Raw genomic sequence first — 21,502 nt, forward strand, 5'->3', positions numbered from 1 at the left:
GGATTCATATAGCTGACTCCACCTTGTGGGAATTAAGGCTTGGTTTTGTTGTTTGTTGTTGTGTAGATGCCCAAACCATTTAAATCCCCCCCCCCCCCCCAAAAAAAAAAATCTTATCTTGTACAAGCGCTACGCCGACTTATCACAAATATGTTTCCTTGATTTCTCTTTTAATATCATACCACTCATCCACCTTAGCATTCTCAATTTCAACAACTTTCACAATAATGCCCAAAAAGGCTACAAACATCATTAGTTCTTAACTTGCATAGTTGAGACAAATGTGTAGCAAGAAAAAAGCAATAGATTCAAAAATTGCTGCGTGAGAACTTAGAGGTGGCAACATGGGTGTTACTGGGCGAGGGAGTTGACATGTGATGAACAGTGAGAAAAGAAACACGTGAAAATATATGGCCCTAGATAGGGCCAAGAAGTAAAAAAAAAAAATACTTGTCTGCACCTGTGTTACCACAATTTGTGTATAAATTAATAATCCACGCTTGAAAGATCTTAGATGTGAGACCCTCATTCCTGAAATTTCGTGACTAAAAAGTTTATTCTTGAATGAATAACTCTTTTGTGTCCCCTCCTTGTCTCCAATTCTGCCCCCCTCCCCCCAAAAAAATAAAAAATAAAATAAATAATCACAGATCCAACCTAATAGTATATAGAAAGTTGAGGTAGGAAGGCAACAACCGAATCACTAGGGCTGCAACTCAGGTGACTTAGATGAGTTTGGAGAATCCAGAGCTCAACCCAAGATACAGAAAGTTGAGGTAGAAAGGCAACAACAGAATCACTAGGGCTGCAACTCGGATGGGCTAGATGAGTTTGGAGAATCCAGAGCTCAACCCAAGATAGAGAATCTTGATTCTTGAGCTTAAGCTCACCCTAACCTGAATTTTAACCCAGGGTCTCCAATCCAAGGTCATTCTCTTGAGCTTGAGTTACATCAGGTTGGGTTGCGATCAAGCTGAGACTTAAAAAATATGAATACATTTTCAGCACAATCCGTACCTTTTTCCCAGGTGAAATAACTCATTTTGTAATCGATGTTAGTTTTCGAAAATATATCATCATAATCCATCACCATCATTTCTCTCACACACACATACATGGCACATTCATAAATATTTAAATCAACCATATGACCTAGCTAACCTCAATGGAATTCTAAAGAAAGATAAACAAAGAGGGATAGTAGTAAAGAAAGCCCAAATGAGAGTAATACAACCCCCTAGAGAGACAGAGGATATGAATTACACAATTGTTTAGCTGCAAAATTATCCATTGCAGCGACATTACGTACCAAGCAATACATAAATTTTTATTTGAGTGCAATAGAATTAATGCCCAAATCAAAATCCCCGGATGGAAAACAAACCTTATCCCACTTCACAAGTTTATCAAGCCTCTCTCAATTCCTTGCCAAATGGAACCTTATACACTAGACAACAGCATGAGATTGCAGAACTCTAAACTTCACTAACCAATATGAGTAAAAGGTCATGAGCAGAAGATAATGCAAAGAAGTTAACAGTAATTGATTACCAATGGCCACAATGTCACAAAATTGTAGTCACCAAGAACTTGAGGAAGAAATTTTATCTAGAAACAAATGCATGGTATGTACCCTATCAATTTGCAGATGGATTCACATTCACGGAGATTAAGAAATCACTGCAAGGTATCAAAATATTTGGAGCGCGTTTTTACCTTCTCCAGCGGCTATAAGGGAAAGAGCATGAGCAGGTGATAATACAACTTCTTCCTTTATTCCTTCAACAAAAGTGCCCTACAATCATCAATCATACAAAATAAATACAACTTTCCTAACATCAATAAAAATGAACTTTTAAATATTATGTCCAACTTTATCATCCATTGAACAACTAGAATTCTATTATAAAGATTTCATCACATTCAACTATGTTCTGAGTCATGAGTGAGGGTGCAAGAGGGAAGGATATGACACTTAGCTTGGTATATGTTATCAGTATGTAGGCTTCGTCTTGGTTTTCCATTTTTGATGGTGATGTGCTTTGGGGAAGATTACACTAATTATAAAAATATTGCTTACTTTCTCCAATTCTATCACTAATATCTTTTTTCAAAAAAAAATAATATATTTCATTAACAGAAAAAAGAGATACAGAGTGGAGGACAACATATCCTACCAAGAAACAGGGGGGAAAAAAAAAGAGATACCACAGGAAAGAAAGTATATAAACAGGAGCAACATCAAATCAACTGTGCCTGGCAATCTCACAGAAAATCTGCAGAATAAGTCCCCTTGAGACATCTGCAGAGAAAGGTCCAAAGAGAAGCAAAGGAACAGATTCCACTTCAAAACAACGGAAAAACCAGCGGGCAACTATTAAAAATGCGTGCATTCCTCTCATACCAAAAACCTCAAACAGACAAACCAATCAGTTTCACAAATTTCAAGCTACTGAACAGTGCAACAAAAGGTGGTAGTTGGTCTCAGCACTATCATAACAAATAATACAAACATCACAAGGTAAAGCCTTAGCCTCCTACTTTACAACAGATGGTGTAAACTATATTAAGGATGGATAACCAAATTAAAGCATTGACCATAGAAGGGGCTATACCTTTTAAAAAAGATCAACCAAATCAAATGATCAAGAAAAGGTTTACAAGAAAAAAGGGAACAAAAGAAAATAGCAGAAAAGGAAATAAAACAAATCAAAAACTAACAATCGCTAAATGAGAAAACCCCTCTTCAAGCCCTTCCCTTCCTAATAGACAGAGCTCTATAATCTTGCTAATTCACGCTGTCCTTTGTTTTCTATTCTATTAACATCATCCGTGGAACTCCGTTCCCTCCAGGATCAACCAGCCACAATTTCATTTCATCCAGATGTTTTTGAGAATCAAAACCCTGCAAACTAAACTCCTCCACAGGGGAAGGTAAGTCTATCCTTACACTGGTTATTCACTCTGTAACCAAGCCCCCATCCTCAAAAGTAAGATACATCCTGCAAACCTTCAAGCAGAGAAGGAGGCACATAAGAAATATACCAAAGTGCATCATAGGAGTTACCAATTGTTTGCAAATCCCATCCAACAAAAGACCACTGTCGCATGCAAAATCCCTATCATACTCACTGTCCTCCAAGATATCCTCCCCACCCCCCACCCCCCCAAATTCTTTTCCTTGTCAAAATGATTTCCTCCTTTATCCTTCTCTAAGACACAGCAGTTCTGAAACTCCTCAACATAAAAATTTCCAGCATCATCAATTTTTAAAAATTTGCTTGCCCCCATGTTTTTAGTTCATACAATTATTTACGAGCAAAATTTCTCTTACCTTTCCCCTCCTTCCACGCTGATCGAAGCTCATTCACCTTCATATCCACGGCCTCATTACATTCCTTGCCATCCTGGATTTCCCCAAAATACTCTGCACTTCTGAGCAAAAACAATACCTGAACTCCCCTCAACCTGACCTCTATCTAGTTCCTGCTCTCCAGGGAACTCCCCCACTTTTCATCTTCAACAGAGAGTTCTCCTATCAATCCGTAACCCCAAGGCGATCCACTACCGATATCCACTTCTTTGTCCGTAGAAAATGTCTCCTCACCATTTGAGACATTAAGAGAGCAGCACTGCTCCTCAGTGCTTAACGCTTATCCCTTGAGCCTTGGATCTTGCAATGAGAAAGTTTTTGAGCCTCTCTATTACTTGAATTCCCACAAATAGAACCCATCTAACCCTTATTAGAATGCTGATCAGATCCATGGGATATTGCAGTTGCCTCCTGGGCCATGTCAGCAACATTCAGATTATGGGCCCCTTCATTTAAGTAGCCCAACTCAAAAGAAAATGACCCCTGCCAGTGTCAGCCCGAATATGGGCCTGGTCAATTGGTTGGCCCACCTTATCACCTCATCCTCCCCAAGAGAAACACTACCCATTTCTTCCACCCTCGCAACCCCTACCATACCCCCTGTGCTGCCTTGTCTGTGGGAGTCATCGAGGCTTCTGGAAATGAATGCCCAGGTTCCTTCAATTGCACCTCACCACCACAAGGTGCACATATCAGACTTTCCCTGCCAATACAACCTGGCTCCATGACAGATCACCTTGCTTACTCCCTTCACTTGCACCATTCTTCTCTGCTGGCACCACCTGACTCCACGATCTATGAACTCGCCCACTTCCTTCATCGTTGCCATCAGCACCAGGTCAGGGATCCTTAACCAACTTGCAAAATTCATCTACAGAACATTGCCCACCCATCACCTTTCAAACCACCGGGAATGAACACCAAGAAACTCTTCCCTTTCCACCCCAACCCTACTCTAGAAACTTCCCCAACTTCGTTAAATGAATTGACATCCCATAATTTACACTAACCATATGTTTGCCTCAAAAACCCCTTCAACCAGAGCAAAAATTGACAAACCATCAGAAAACCAAGAACTGTAGGAAATCTTACCCACCAATTCCCAAATATTCTTTAATATACTCTGCATGACTACTTTTTTATTTTCATAAAAAGGGTGTCCCTGGGCCATAAGGCTCCCTGCTTGCGAGGGTAGGGGGAGGGTCGTCACAGTGTACGCAACCTTACCCCTGCTTTTATGCAAAGAGGCTGTTTCCTTGGACTCAAACCAGTGACCAACCGGTCACAATGGAGCAACTTTACCATTGATCCAAGGCCCACCCTCACAAATTTTTAATTTTCGTGATAAAAAAAAAAAAAAAGGCAGCCTAGTACATGAAGCTCCTGCATATGCAGGGTCTGGGGAAGGAAATAAAATAAAATAAAATAGGTCAATTTTGTAGGATGACAGTAAATGCAATGCTCTTTTTCAGCACTTTTTTTGTTTGAGCTTAACATCTTTTGCCTAGTTTCCACATCCTAGCCAAGGTTACGAGCCAATTCATGCCTCTTTCCTGCTATTCATTGTGTCAAACCTGCAAAGAAGTCATTCTACCAAAAACCTCAGGAATTTTTTTGGGTTACCTGACACTAAACATTTTAGAAACTGCCTCTACTCTTCAAATTTTGTACTTGAATCACAATATGATTCAAAAAAATTTCCACCACTCAACCCTTGCTTGAAGCTTATGTAGATCTAGTTTTGATTTTCCATTTTTTGTTATAGAAAAACAAAGTGGGAGAGAAAGAAAACAATTCAAGAATAGGAGGTTGGACCCATCTTCAAGCTCTAAGCATATGCTGCAGCACCTTTATTTATTTTTTTTTTAATAGGAAAATTTATGTGACTCCAAACGATCACTTTTTTCTTTCATGAAAAACAAAAGTTATTGAGAGAAGAACTACAAGACCCAGTCCCTCCTCTTCCTCCTTAGACTTGCAAACAACTTCCCAACTCACTAAATGGTCCCTCTTCTCACACCCAATAAAAGAATCTCTATCATCACCTGCTGCAAATTAGAAGGTACCTTTATAGGAATATTAAACAATGACTGAGAGAGAGAGAGAGAGAGAGAGAGAGAGAGAGAAATGGAGAAGGAGAAACCTGAATCAAATTAATATGCCCACCCAGAAGAAAAGGCACCCTTCCACATATCAAAGACATTTAGAAACCTTAGCAACTACCAGATCCCAAAAGCCAAAAGACCAAGAATGGTCCAGAAGAACCCCTAAATATTTCATAGGCCAGAGCAAAATACCACAGCCCATTAGAGAAGAAAAACTGGAAAAAAAAATCACATTTGAACTCAAACTAACAGCCCCTAATTAACAGTCTTACCCATATTAATTATTAATCCAAAACTCTCTCAAATGCCGCCAAAAAGGTCAGAATATAAAGAAAGATGGCCTATCATTAGACAACAAGAAAATGGTTCCATCAGCAAATTGCAGAGGGCAGATGACATCACCATTCCCTGTCCATAGTAAGACCCTGAACTAAACCCCAATCAACAACCCTCTCAATCATCCTACACAAAACATCTGTGCCCTGCTACCAGAATGAGAGAGAGAAAAAAAGACAGAGAATTGATCTATTAGCTACACTATCCTATAAGCTAAAAATAATGTCTCAGGCTCCCCATTAATAATTAATAATCATAGAAAAAGACTCACAACAAAAGAACCCCTAATCTAACCTCTCTATCTCAAACCGAAACCCCTTTAATACAATACCCTACCCAAGGAACTCCAATTCAATGTATCATATGCTTTCTCAAAATCCAACTTAAAAAAGGGCCTTTTTCCATTCCTCCTAGCCCTCAACAACCTCATGGGCCACCAAAACAGCATCCAAAATCTGTCAACCACAAGCAATAGTAGATTGTGAATTAGAAATAGTATAATCCAAAACCTCACACTACCTTTCAATGAGAACCTTAGAAATAATCTTATATAAATTAATGCTCAGACTAAAAGGTCTAAAATAATTTAATATTGCTGAATAATCTTTTATTTGTCAACCCCTATTCTTAAAATTCTTTAAATTTTGTACAAAAGACAGCTTCTGGATAATCTGGATGACAGCTTAGAATTTATTTCAGGCATGCCAGAAAAGATGGAGCCTAGTGATGTTTTTAGCATTGTTATGTTTTTCTGAAGATGATGTTTTCAAAGGGGTTTATCTTTGATTGATTTGCAGAAGGATTGCAAGAAATAAAGCTCTCTATACTACTTTGTCCAATGGACATAAATATAGAAGATAAGGCAACTAAAAAGAGGATTATTAAATGATAGTAAATCACCTGAGCATCCTCTCTGATTCTTAAATTCTGTCCTGCTGGATTCAACAAGTCATTAACAACCTGAAATGAAAAAAACCTTAAAAGGATAGTAATGTCACAGCAGAGATAAAAGCAGCATTTAAGGCAGTTCACACTAAATACTGCAACCAGAAAACAAAAATTTGGGGTAGCAGTGCAAACAATATGATGACCAAGAAGCATATGCATCAAAGCTGATATGAGTGGAACAACTGAGTAATAAAATGAAATGAATGCCAAGATACAAAAGGAAGAGCACTGAAATAACAACATAAATGCGTGAAGGATGACTGAAGAAAACAGAACATGGTGAAAGAGTGAGAATTTTCCTACCCCAAGCATAATTTCATTTGTTTGAATTTTCTTCAGAAAAGAAATTCATACGGTTACAGTTTTTTAAGCAGAAGTAAACAAAATGTACATTAAAAAAAAAAAAGCAGTCAAAATATTTTAAGGCCTAGTTAGAAGTTACCAAAAAGAGAAAAAAAATCCTGCAATTCCATTTGAATTGCAATTAAAACCCAAACTTTCAATGGTTGCAATTTAAGGCCTCGATCATGAATACTGCAACAAAGTGACACAAAAAATGACTCAAAGTAAAAACCAAGCATGACGAAGATGCTTAAAAATTATCTCTATGTGTTTAGATAATCACTTGATCTGTATGCTGACTTGCTTACCGATGGAGGAACATCAACAGAGAATTTTTAGACACTGCTATGCTGCTTTGATGTTGTGTATTTGTGTTATGCTGGGGTTTACTCATAATAATGAGCTTTAATTAACAGTAGGGTATAAATGCTTTGGTAACTGTCTCTTTCATACAGTTATCAAATTTGAATTAGGAACTGTTTTTCTTCCCTCTCCCTCTAGGTACCACCCTCCTCCTCTTCTTCCTCCTCCTAGTTCTTCCTTACTCCTTCATCTTTCTTCTTCTTCTTCCCTTCTCTTATCTTCTCTTCTCTTTTTATTTCTCTCTCCTTCCCTGTATTCCCCTACAATATTACATCAGTTTGGTATCAAAGCCAGGTTGATTCCATTCCACAATCCTACATCTGAATAAAGACCTTTTGGTAAGGCTGCATGGACTCGACAAAATTTGATTTAATGATACTTATCTAATTGGTACCCATGTGAATTTGCATTGGCCCATTTTAAGAGGTACATAAGCCTATCATTCTTATAAGGAACAAATTGTGGACAATCAACTTAAATTTAGAGACCTCATGTATTGATCCGTTCTTAGCGAGGACCCTAGAGTGCTGATTTTTAAACACCCACCGCTCTATTTGAAGCTTATCAATTACCACATGGCATTGCAAGCTGAGAGATATTTTCTGCAGCCGCCCAACCATAACAGCACTTCAATTTTAAAGAGTTTCATCAGCCTAGATAAGTTTCAATTTTCTCAAGAGAGAAAACTCAAACTATGAGTGTGAGTATGCACATGTGTAGGATAGAAAAAGGAGTTTTATTGAAGAGGAAAGAATGTAACCAAAAAAGAGCATACGAAATCCTCCTTATAAGAGAAAAAGGCCTAAAAGAAAAAAATACATATCAAAACAGTACAGCCATGGAATCACACAGAAAATCTGACAAAAGACAGCTTAAAACAACCAGCTGAAAAAGCCCAGAGTGAGGCCATATACTGAATCATATCCCAAATAAAACAAGACATCTTCTCCCATGAAAGTATGAGCATTCCTCTCCAACCAAATACCACACAGGCCAGCAAAAAACCTGCAACTCCAATGGCAAACCATCCCTGCTCCCAAAGCCTTTAAATGAGATGGACAATCAAATATTAGGAGTGCACTGGTGCTCAGTGCTCATGCAAATTGTTACACAATTGAGTCTTACAACTGCATAAATGATCTGCATATTAATGTCAGGGCACAATTTTCTAAGTCTTTAGTGCACTTGAGTCATGAGTATCCTTATCAAGATAGGGCCTTGGACTTCTCTTTAGAGACCCTAGACATTGTTGATGCTTTTAGGCAATAGATGGATCTTAACTTGTCACCAAGCTTGGTAGGAAAGACGTGCAATGAGCTTCAAGATGAGTTGCCAACTAGTAGGAGATACAAACGCAGCTTCTAGAGGGATAGGAAATTTTTGTTTCAGTTGTAATATCCCCACCTCCCGTCAGACTGGATATTCCCAGCCTTTTAGTCATTGGGCATCAACTGGCTAGTGTCATACTTGTCAAACTGAGATTCAAATCATGAACCAAAATTCCAATTGTGGGGAACAAGAATCAAGAATTGATTTGAATCGTAAGATTCAGTACAAATTTCCAAAAATCAAATCTAAATGACATGCACATATTGATATATGAACAAGAAGCAAAACAGTAAAATATAGTTAAATATTGAAAATTAAAATATCATATTTTATGTGTACACTTTCCTTAAGCTAGTGAAAAGGGGATAAGTCAAGAAATATTAATAAAAAAATTGAGCTTTATGCTATTTAAGGGAAGGAATCAAGAAAAAAATAATAAAAAATTGAATTTTTAGTGTTTATCAACCATTAAAAAAAATATTTCTTGCATATTTTCTTTGGATTTAAAAAAAAAAAGTAAATTTAGAAAATGATAATAATTGAACAAACTACTAAAAACACCAACTTCTACCTCTTGACACAATGAAAGACGAGTACCACCTTAGTCAATAGTGTTCTAACCCTTCTTCTTAACAGCAGAACAATATAAGCCTCCTAGAGTGAAGAATGGCTTAGAGAAGGAAACACAAGACCTGGAGTTCTATTTTCTCCTCTTTTTTTTCACAAAACTGATGTAGACAAGGAATGGAAGATATAAAAATAAAAGCAATAAAAAAAATATGCTTTTGGGTTTTTAAACCAGTTTGGTCTCTCATGATATGATAGAGTCTACAATCATGTGAATCGATGCATTTGGATCAATTTGCTAGGTTCACAAGATGAATCAATGATTAATTATTTTTAGATTCTTTAGTAAGATTATAATCAATTTGGTGTGAAATTAATACAAATTGTATGAATCAAATCATAAGGTTCTAACAATTATGGTTGGGGTTATGGTCTGGTGAACCAAACCCTAGATGTAGTAGTATGTCACATGACGAACCAAGTTACCAAAAGATGTTTGTTGCTATGGTACTGCTATGGTACTTCAAACCTCAATTTTCCATCTCTATTAGTTGCTCATAGAAAAAAATCAGATTTGTGGTACACCCTCTCTGGCAAGTGCAGTCAGTGCAAGCAAGCAACACATGATTTTCTCTAGCAGCCGAGAGATGGGAAAAGCAATGTTTAGAAGATTAATGAGCTTACCAGAGGGGTTTCTATGGAGGATGGATGTCAAGAGGTACAAGTGGAGGATAATGGTATCGCTACTCACATCCAAAATCAAGATGGTGTAAGTTCTAGTAACAAGAAGGAGAGGATGAAAAATCAAAGTCAACAATACCACACTTCTAAATTTGTTGGGGGCAGAGTAGGAAAAAAGGGATGAATATTTAGAAGAAATTCAAGGTAGAGGGGAGGCCAGTTGAGTTCTTGAAAAGACGCAATGATGGCAGTTTTTACATTGATGTAAAAATATATGGTATTAGGACAAAAGATAATAAATATCATTAGTGCTCATGCTCCTCAAGTCGGCTTAGTAGAAAATCTTAAGAGACAATTTTGGAAAGATATGGATAGTATTATACAAGGCACACCAGGGACGGAAAAAATATTTATAGGAGGAGATCTGAATGGACATGTAGGAAGGGATAATAAAAATTATGAGAGGATACATGGAGGATATGGATATGGAGACAAAAATGAATCTGGGGAGATGATCTTAGATTTCGCTATGTCATATGATTTTAGTATAATAACCTTTAAAAGTGGACAAAATAGAAGTCAAATAAATTTTTTTTAACTAGGAGGGTAGATCATTTATCATGCAAGGATTGTAAAGTTATTCTAGGTGAAAGTCTAACCACACAACATAGAGTGTGAGTGTTAGATATATGTATTAAAAAATAGAAGAAAAAGGATAAAATAAACCAGTGTAAGAGAACTAGGTGGTGGAACCTAAAAAGAGTAAATATAATAAAATTTAAAGATAAAATTATCAAAGATGAGGATTGGGCTATAGAGGATGGGATAGATACAAATACTCTTTGGAATAGATTAGCTAGCTCTATTAAAAAGATAACAAAAGAGATTTTCGGGGAACCAAGGGGAAGATTCTCGAATAGCAAAGAAAGTTGGTGGTGCGATAAAGATATACACAAAGCCTCAAAGACAAAAAGAATTTCGTATAAAATATGGCAAAAATGTAGAAACATGGATAACTTTGAAAAGTATAAGGAGGCGAGAAAAGATACAAAAAAGGTCGTTAGAGAAGCAAAATACAGATCATTTAATAGTTTGTATGATAGATTAGATACAAAAGAAGGGGAAAAAGATACATTTAAACTTGCTAAAGCTAGAGAAAGGAAGAGTAAGGACTTAGGAAATGTAAAATGCATAAAAAGTGAGGATGATATTGTCTTGGTTAAGGACGAAGAAATTAAATAAAGATGGCGAAGTTAGTTTAGTAAGTTGTTTTATGAAAACCAAATAGAATGCTTAAACTTAGAATTGTCAAATGAGAAAAAGACTAAAAATATGAGATTTATTCGCAAAATTAGAATTAACGAAATTAAGTTTGCACTAAAAAGGATGAAAAATAGGAAAGCTATAGGACCAGATAACATCCCAATTGAAGTTTGGAAATGCTTAGGTGATAACGGAATTATATGGTTAACTAATTTATTTAATTCAATTATAAAAATTAAGAAAATGCCAAATGAATGGAGGAAAAGCACTTTATTACCTACATGTGAAAATAACGAGATATTCAAAATTATAATAACTATCGTGGAATTAAACTTATGAGTTATACAATGAAACTATGGAAAAGGGTTGTTGAACAAAGATTAAGGTAAGAAATGAAGGTCTCAGATACCAATTTGGTTTTATGCCTGGGAGATCTACCATAGAAGCTATATATCTTTTAAGAAGATTAATGGAAAAGTCTAGGGAAAAAAACATGGACTTACATATGATATTTATTGACCTAGAGAAAGCATATGATAGGATACCTAGAGAAGTTCTACTGTGGGTTTTAGAAAAAAAGGTGTATGTAGTAGGTATATTGATGTCATTAAGGAAATGTACAATGGAGTAATGACTAGTATAAGGACTATATATGGAGAAACTAGAGAATTTCCAATCACCATAGGTGTACATCAAGAATCTTCTTTGAGCCTTTATCATTTTACTTTAGTGATGGACCAACTGACTAAGAGTATTCAAAAGGAAGTTCCATGGTGTATGTTGTTTGCAGATGATATTGTATTAATTGATGAAACTAAGGACGGAGTAGAGGCTGAATTACAATTATGGAGAGAAGCTTTGGAATCTAGAGGCTTTAGGATAAGTAGAAATAAGGCAGAATATATGAAATGTAATTTTAGTAATGGTAGGAGGGATATTGGAGACAAAGTTAAACTTGATGATTAAGAAATAAATAGCACTTGTAGATTTCGATACCTTGGATCTATTATGCAAGCTAAAGGAGAAATTGAAGATGATGTAATGTATAGAGTTAAAGCAGGTTGGGTAAAATGGAGAAGTGCTTCAAGTGCGCTCTGTGATCATATACCCTTAAAATTAAAAGGGAAGTTTTATAGGACAGATATAAGACCAGCTATGCTATATGGATCAGAATGTTGGGCAACAAAGAAACAAAATATCCAAAAAGTAAAAGTTTCCGAGATGAAAATGCTTCATTGGATGAGTAATATAAGATTGAAAGATAAATTAAGGAACATATTCATGGTAAGTTAGGTGTAGCTCCTATAGAAGATAAGATAAGGGAGGGATGACTCAGATGGTATGGACACTAGCAACGTAAGCCACATAGTACGCCAATGAAAAAGAATGAGTTAGTTACTGTGAGGGGCAGTAAAAGGGGTGGGGGTAGACCTAAAATAACTTGGGAGTAGATAGTGAATAAGGATTTAATATCCTTGAATCTGTCAAAAGAAATGGTCCATGATCGCTTAAATTGGCGAAAAAGGATTCATATAGCCAACCCCACCTAGTGGAACTTAAGGTTTGGTTTTTTTGTTGTTGTTGTCGTTATTGTTTTGTCCCAAGCCAATACAAATCCAAATCAAAGCCTCTCCAAACATAGGGTGAGGAATTTTCAACAAGGTAGAAGACAGCTTTAGAAAAGAAGGATAGTGACAAAATTCAATTCCTACTACGAAGAAGAAGTGGGGTGATATATTAGACAAGAAGGGTGATTTGGATTAGTGATATTGGTTACGATGGAGGTCAACTTACAGATGAGGCTTTAGAACAACTTGGTCCTAGATCAATTAGATCAGACTATTCAGATTTTAAGGGTATTCCTTCCTGGCAATCTCCTTCTCCAACGGATGATTAGAGGGATGTTAAAGCTTGATATACATTGTCGGCCCACAACCTAACAGCTTAAGCTTTTAAGTGACAATCTAACATGGTATCAGAGCTGGTTACCAGGAGGTCCTAGGTTCTGGTACTGTTGCCCATGTTTATTTTGTGCTGTTAAAAAAATTATTGTATTCCTTGTAATGTGTGTAATTTATCATATGCTATCTCTCCACGTGCTATTGGGCTGCACATGCAAGGGAGTGTTAAGGTTGATATACATTGTTGGCCCACAACCTAACAGCTTAAGCTTTTAGGTGATGTGGTAATCTAACAAGGGAGATCCTAGTTTGGGGAAAGAGATGAAAAGGAAGACAAAATTAAACAGAATGAAACCAGTTTTCTGCCTTCTTCTCTCATTTTCAGCATTTGTTAGATAAAAGGGTCATACGGTTAGCCAATCTAGAGGGAAAGGAAGTCCGCTTGTATGGTGGTAAAATTAAGGCTAGGACGAGACAATGGGAATTGGCTAATTGGCAGTGCTCTATTAACCATGATGGAAGGGGATTGAAAAGGGGTTTTCTTAGGTAGTGTTTTGCTTTAGGCTTTTTGGGAGGTGGGCAGTTGTGGCTTAAGGGGTCTATTTTTAGTTATCTTCATTGAGGATTTCTTGTCCTATTTTGCTTAATTAAAAGATGGAGTTCGGGTTCCTGGTTCATGGATGTTGAAACAGATAAGGAAAAAGAAAAAATTTGAGCAAAAAACCAGTTTTTTGCTTTCTTTGTCTCGTTTTCAGCATTGAGACAAAAAGATTGTATGGCTAGCTAATCCAGAGGGAAATGAAGTATGCTTGTATGGCGGTAAAATTGAGGCAAGGAAGGGACAATGGGAATTGGATAATTTGCAGTGCTCTATTAACTATGATGGGAAGGGATTGAAAAGGGGTTTTCTTAGGTAGTGTTTTGTTTTAGGCTTTTTTGAGAGGTGGGGGTAGTAGATTTTGGGCTGTTTTTAGTTTTCTTCATTGAGGATTTCTTGTCCTCTTTTGCTTGTTTTATCTTTCTCTCAATATATCTCCTTTTATTATCTAAAAAAAGAAAAATCAGTTGCTCTATATTTCGTTTAGTCATAGAATCTGCAGTTGAAAACCCCCTTTAGATGATTTCTCCTTCATCCCTCTCCCTAGCCTCTTCTCCCTCCACATGTTTTTTAACCAAATCAAGTGAAACATTTTTCATCATTCTAGAGCATGGACCTAAAGCATGCTTGTTTGAGTTGTCATAGATTTGGTATATTCAATTGATTTCTTGTTTGGGGGACTAGTTATTTTACTGGAGGACATTGGAGCCCTCTACGCTGTCTGCAGTTGGAGGATCATTTTGCTACTCTCCCACGGTGTTTTGAGGATGCAGTGCAGTTAGGGCCACCTCCTTATATTACTGCATGTTGTACTTTTTGCTTCAGTTTTGGAATTGCTTTTACTGCATCCTTTTGGAACTCAAGGTCGAGTTTTCTGTACCATGGGGAGTTCGGCAAAGGACCACCAATGGAGAATTTTTAAGCACCTCTAATTGTTTTGGTGTTGCCTATTTTTGTGATATGCTGAAGCTCATTAAATTATGGAGTTGTGTATTTTGTGTTTTCAGTGCTACCTTCATTAGCCTAATGGGAAAGTGATACAAACAAATCAAGTTCTTACACTTTACGCCTTACATCCTGCTTTAAAGAAAGAGGTTATATAGATTTGGGCTTCATAATTATCTGTTTTACCCTCTTCTTTTTCTTCTTCCCTTCTCTTCCATCTTTTTCTCTTCATCTGTATTCCCCTATCTTTTTACATCACATACTAAGCCATGAATATTAGTAAAGTTTAAGTAGGAACTTCCAGAAAAGCCAGACGGCAGTAGGCACTGAAAACAAAATAAATTACTTATTAAGCATCAGAGAGAAAAAGAAAGAAGAAAATCCAAATTATGAGAGCCATGGAACCATAATCTATCCATACGCATAATATAGCACCCTCTCAATATAGTGGAAGAAGGCAATAAAATGCAAAGAAGCTCACCTCGTTATAAATTTCCAAATATGAAACACGGAGAAGAAATTCTCGGGTTGGAGTCTGAGGAGCGAGAAATGTTAGGATTAGCAATTTCTGCAACGAGTGATATATTCAAAGAAGGTTATTTGTATGGGTTAATATCTCAGTTGAAGTACCTCTTGGATGATACTGAAAGCATCCTTCACAGCCAGTGGTATGATTCCAGGGGATCTCTGATTGCCCTGCCATTTGTGTTTCCAATATAAGCATACAGAAACACTTCTAAATCCAAATTAACTGCTGTTCTTTCATTATAACATACTTTTCATGCTTAGCACATAATATAGGTTACTGTATGGCATATGGAGACTGCAAAAAATCTCAGTGAAGGAATAGCATCATCACCTCACCTTAAGATCACATTTTTTAAAATTGTGAAATACATATGCAACAAAATAAATAAAAAAATAGAACAGACAAGCAAGCATGTGCCATTTAGGTCTTGATTAAATAACTCTTCCATGCAGTAGCATATGCAGAAATTGGACATAAAAATAGCATACTTATATGCTAGGCCATACAATAAGAGCAAGAAAAGTTCTACCACAACACCAATATATAACACAGCTCATAATAAAAAAAAGGTAAATGAATGAATGATCTCACATGCATCGTGTGAGTCTTCCCACTGCTCGTCACGCCATATGCAAAAATAGTGCCTGTGGTTCAAAGAAAAGAAAAATAAATAGAAGCAGCCACAGACAACAACCAAATCAACAATTTCCATGTAAAGGGGTTTAAAACCAGGAACTTACTGTATCATTAAGGTGTTTCCTTGCCTAACAACTTAGTTTAATTAGGTTGGACAAGGCATAACTTTAAAATGTTCCTTCTGGACTTAAATTAAAATTATTCCTAAAAACAAAATTAGTCCTCGCAATTCAATAGATAGTGTTTGGAAATGCAAATCTAAGCTTTTAAAGCATAATGCTTTATGCTCTAACCTTTGAAAGTAGTTGAAAAATAGAATTTGAGAAAAAGGGTCAGTTGAGGAGCAGTAGAACTACTTAGGGATAAGTAGTTTGCCACTTTCACCATCTCATGGGAGGTTGCCTGCATGAGCATCCACTTTTAGCCATTGCCTGGGGTAAGAAATTGCTTTGGTACAAATTTGTATTCTCAATTCCACCTAGTCAGCTTCCAAAAAATTTCCTTCCTGCAAATTTTTTTTTTTTCTTTTTTTTTTTTTGGATAGAAAAAGAAAGTTCTATCAATAGGGGAAGAATTTACAAGAGGGAGAATAAGAATCTCCCAAGAAAGATATGGGACAAACCAGAAATAAACAACTAAGAACAACAAAGAAAATGTCAACAATCCAGCATGTTCCTCCAATCTCTTTGTAACTCCTGAAAACTAGCCCCTCTGAAAAATCCAAAACCGACCACACCACAAAGAGGCTAGATACTGAAGCTTATCCCAGACCAACACCCAATTTAATCTTTCCCCAGCAAAATTCCATGCATTAAGCTCCAACCATATTCCCCATAAAACTGCAAAAATTGCCACACTTCCATAATGCTGCACTATCCTTCCTACTAGCAAAGCTGCAAAAGAAGTGACTAACAACTCTTCCACCGAAGGAGGGCATACCCAGCTCTCTCCCATAATACTAAAAAGTTTATTCCAAATCCTCAAAGCAAATTTACAGTACAAAAGAAGATGAGAAGCTGTCTCAGAGTTCTTATAACAGAGCACAAATACATTTGGGGAGAGAGCCTTCAAACATCTGCTGATTTGCAGCAAGTTATTAGTATGTATTTTGTTAAGTGCAACCAGCCAAATGAAAGCCTTAATTTTTGGAGGACCTTTGGCCTTTCATATAATAGAATAGAGCAGAAATGAAAATTTGGAACGAATCAAAAATTCAAAAAAAAATAAATAAATAAATTGCAAGATACACTCCCCCAACTGATCTAAAGACCAAGAATGAACATCCCTCCCTGAAGAAAGGTTACCCCCATTCAATAAGGATTAAAAAAAAATGACAACTCCATCACCTCCCTATCATAAAAGGTCTCCTGAAATTGATATTCCAGGAAACCAAAGGACTGCTCAAATCACCGACAAAGAAAGATAGGACTCCATTTTCTCAACACTGAAATGAAACAGATGAGGGAAAGAAGTCGATTAAAAAAAAAAACATTCCCTAGCCATGGGTCTTTCCAAAAACAGAATCATGAACCCCCTCCCCACCTCAAGTTAGCAAGCAGGGTGAATAAAGGATAAATTTGAGAAATGGACCTCCAGACTCCCTAAAGTACATCTTAAATTAGCATTGGTATCCCACCCATTCTCATCCAACCCAAACTTCTTATTACTCTATGCCAAAGGGAAGAATCTTCTAGAGGGAAGCATCATAACCATTTATCTAAAAGAGCAGCGTTTTAAGGCATCAACTTTCCCAGACCCAGCTCCCCCTCCTTTTTAGACCTACAAACCTCTTCCCAGCCCACTAAGTGGTACCTATGACACCCCACAACAGACCACAAAAAGTCTCTCATAATTCTCTCAAGCTTGCTAGCATTCCGCTCCAGACATAGGGCTGCAAACGAACCAAGCCACTCATGAGCAGCTCAGGAGCTCGGCTCGAAAAGGGCTCATTTAGGCTCATTAATTATCTTAATGAGCGATTATCAAGCCCAATTTTCAGGCTCGATTCATAAACGAGCTGAGCGTGAACAAACAGGCTCGACTCATTTCGGCTCGTGAGCAGCTCGCTTACAGGCCAGATTAAGCTCGTTAAGAGGCTCAGTAGTGGGCTCGTAAATAGGCTTGATTACAACTCACTATTAAATTTTGTTATATTTATGACTATAGTTGGCTAAGCCCAACCAAGGCCAAGGGCCAAGACTAGCTGAAGCCCAACCTGCAAGTGCATACAAGGCTATACAAGTCCAATAGATCCAACTGTCCAAAACCAAAAGCCAATACTAAAAGCCAAGCCCAGCCCAGCCTAATTGTGATTTGTGAACAACCATGAAGCTAAAAGAATAAACCCTAAATCTTATTTGCCCTTCACAGCTTCACTTCACACTTTAGCAGTCGCCTCTCAAGTCTCAGCTCCGCCCCTCTGTGACTCCGCTGATTGCTTGCACTTCGCACTTCGCCTCTCTCCATCTCTCATCATCCGTAGCCCGTAGGAGTCTAGCAGCAGCCACAGACGCAGGCACGCAGCCCCTCAGCCACATTATTGAGGTAACTTCTCCTCCAATATCTGCATTAGAATTAGTTTGGCCTCAATCTCCTCTCCCAATCTCCTCTCCCAATCTCCTCGTCCATGCTCTTAAACATAAATTTTACAACTGATCATTCTGCTGTATACAGAATCTGTTTAATTTTTTTTTGAGCTGGAAGGCATGATACTCCCCAAGTTTGAACATATGCTCATCAAGTTCCACATGATTTCATGATGCCTTCTCTATGATTTTTTTTAAGTTAGCTAGCTTTAATATTTTGTCGATCATGAGCTCAATGGTTTTCCCCCTCTTAATTAATTTTAAGGGGAATAAAAAGAGTGAAGAGAATCTAATCGCAGGTTTATACTAGATTTTGTTGTGGTCGTGTCCTACTATTTACCATAAATAAATCTAGAAACATGTATAACATGTGCCATGCCTTTTGTTTTTTTATTTTTTTAATGGAAGCTTAAGGACTTCCATTTCCATTTTCAATGATTTTGACATTGGCTGCTCCCTTATATTAGAGCAAGAAGACTTTAGTGGCTGTTAATTGCCAGTTTAGAAGGCTTTTTTCAAAGAGGAAGGACCTCAAGCATGGGAAAACCCTTTTGCTGTTTTCATTTGCGTCCAGCATGGAGTGCTTACCTAGAAAATTAAGATATTTTTCATTTCTTTCATGATATTTTATGTCTTGTTACTTATTAGCTCCAGGGAAAAATCTATTATGGGGTTAGTGATAATGAATTAATGATATTTGTTATTTGATTACATAAAATAGGCGGATTGAAATGTTATTTTTATTGGTAACATATGAAATTTGAGCCCGAACTCGAGCCGGAGCCTAAGCCCAAGCCCTCCGAACTCGCAAAATGAGCCAAGCTCGAGCCTGAGCGAGCCCAAGCCAAAAATTTTAGTCCCGAGCTGAGCTCAAGCACAACTTCCTGAGCTCGAACCAAGCCAAGCCCAAGGCCGACGCCAAGCCAAGCTTGAACATGCTGAAGCTCGGCTTGGCTCGCCTATCCAGACAGACAAGAAATATAATGGAATGCTAGAAAAGCAAGCCTGAATCAGAATGTAACTTCATCACCCATTCCACTGCAACTTCAATTTTACCCTTCACAATGGGCCTTGAAAAGAACTGCACCAGCCATTCTATTCCCCATGCTCCAACTTAAAAGACCAGAATAAGAAGGCATCCTAAGAAGGAATCAAGGGGCTAACTTAACAATCTACTCTAAATTGAAGCCTTGCTATATGACCATTTTATGTACAAAAGGGTTCAAAAAAGACCTCTAATAAGTAAAAATAAAATTAGTAGTCTTTAAATATCATTTAAAGCCTTTTTGAGATCTATTTTAGTATTCCCCTCCAATGTTTAGCAATTCCCATTAGCAAGGGCAGAGCCTCCTGCTCGTGATGTTACCAATCTTACCTCGTATCAAATACGAAAGATGATCTAAGCATTTAACTAATAAGATTTGGGGTAAAGGGATTGATACCCCATCTAAATCCTCCAGACGTGGGCCTTCATCCTTACAGCATAAAACCAACCAGTGTCCTAGGGTAGACTGGTAGAACCTTAAGATTTTCCATCATGCTTGGTAAAAGATTCTAAACATAGTAAGCAATATAGCCCTCCTGATTATGTATGGGAATACATCCTTGAACCACACCGTTTAATCCAATTTTCTCATGCTGGCATTAGTAATGTTCAATATAAAATCTGGAAAAAGAAAAGGTAAGCACATTGTTCAGCACATGTCCTTAATTGCACAAAATCCATCTAAAATGCAAAACAAAAATTGTGTAAATTAGGAATTGCACAGGAAAAGGAAAAAAAAAAAAAGCAGTCTAGAATACTAATGCGTGAAAAATACAACAGTTCTCAATCTGTTTGCTACAAAACAAATATCATGTCTATCAGCCAATTCAATATCATCAGAATAAAACATTTCCAGTGGAATGACACCTATGCATTTCCACCAGTAAAGAGTAAAACATTTATGCAGCCTGAAAATTATGTAAATTGTAAAATTTGACCTAAAGAAGTCAAAGGATGTTCATTGTTACCATTGATGCCTTCCATCGCACCATTGACAACATGTTGAGCAGCAACATCATAGACATGACGTGTGGTGGTTGTAGGGCCAAAAACCCGATCTAAAAACATGCAAATAAAAAATCAATCACAATACAAAATGCAGATTCAGAAGATTGATTAAAGCAAGTTCTGCATTTGCTAAACTATTGGCCTGAATAAAATAAAGATAACCTTCATAAAAATAAAAATAAAAAACAAATAAAACAAAACAAAACAAGTGAAACATCAATAACAACAACTAAACCTCCATCCCAAATATTTGGAGTTACCTATTATGATTGGAAATTCCCTAGACTCTCCTTCTTTAGTCCTAATGCTAATCATTAATCTATCATACATATCCTTAATGACATCTGTATATTTACTGCATGCTCTTTCTAAAACCCACCAAAGAATTTCCCTAGTACTCTATCATAAGCTTCCACTAGGTCAATAAAAACCATATGCAAGCCCCTCTTCTTTTCCCTAAACTTTTCTAGTAACCTTCTCAAAAGATTAAAAACCAAAATGATTCTCTAAGACCGTTGTTTCTAATCTTATTCTTTGTTCAATTTTCCTTTCCACAGTTTCATCGTATCACTCATAACTTTGATTCCGCGATGGATATTAAAGTTTTGAATATCACCTTTATTTTTGTATTATAGGCATTAATGTGCTTTTCCTCCATTCCTCTAGCATTTTCTTGGTTTTTATAATAGTGTTGAATAAATTAATTAACCATATACTTCCATTATTCCCTAAACATTTCCAAACTTCAATTGGGTTGTAATTTGGTCCTATAGATATCCCACTTTTCACCTTTTTTTAAAGCCATCTTCGCTTTAGTAACTCTAATTTTTGCCCTCATATTTTTTGTCTTTTCCCTATTTGTCACTTCTAAGTTCAAACTTTCAATTTGGATTTCATTAAACAACTCATTAAAGTATCTCCGCCACCTTTCTTTAATGTCTTCTTCTT

At 36.9% G+C, this 21,502-nt stretch overlaps 1 protein-coding gene across 1 annotated transcript in view; it reads right to left on the reverse strand.

The window, feature by feature from the left end:
- The window catches only part of LOC131168153 (kinesin-like protein KIN-7K, chloroplastic), a 62,927-nt gene that overhangs the window by 33,854 nt on the left and 7,571 nt on the right, over nucleotides 1-21,502 (reverse strand). The window contains exons 3-8 of the mRNA XM_058127404.1: nucleotides 20,515-20,604; nucleotides 15,872-15,924; nucleotides 15,382-15,447; nucleotides 15,233-15,286; nucleotides 6,715-6,774; nucleotides 1,717-1,795 (exon numbers count right to left, since the gene is read on the reverse strand). Of these exons, the coding sequence (XP_057983387.1) occupies nucleotides 1,717-1,795; nucleotides 6,715-6,774; nucleotides 15,233-15,286; nucleotides 15,382-15,447; nucleotides 15,872-15,924; nucleotides 20,515-20,604 (402 nt within the window). The remainder of the gene's footprint in view (nucleotides 1-1,716; nucleotides 1,796-6,714; nucleotides 6,775-15,232; nucleotides 15,287-15,381; nucleotides 15,448-15,871; nucleotides 15,925-20,514; nucleotides 20,605-21,502) is intronic.

This window comes from Malania oleifera, chromosome 11 (assembly GCF_029873635.1).
Source record: "Malania oleifera isolate guangnan ecotype guangnan chromosome 11, ASM2987363v1, whole genome shotgun sequence".
Lineage (NCBI taxonomy): Eukaryota > Viridiplantae > Streptophyta > Magnoliopsida > Santalales > Ximeniaceae > Malania > Malania oleifera.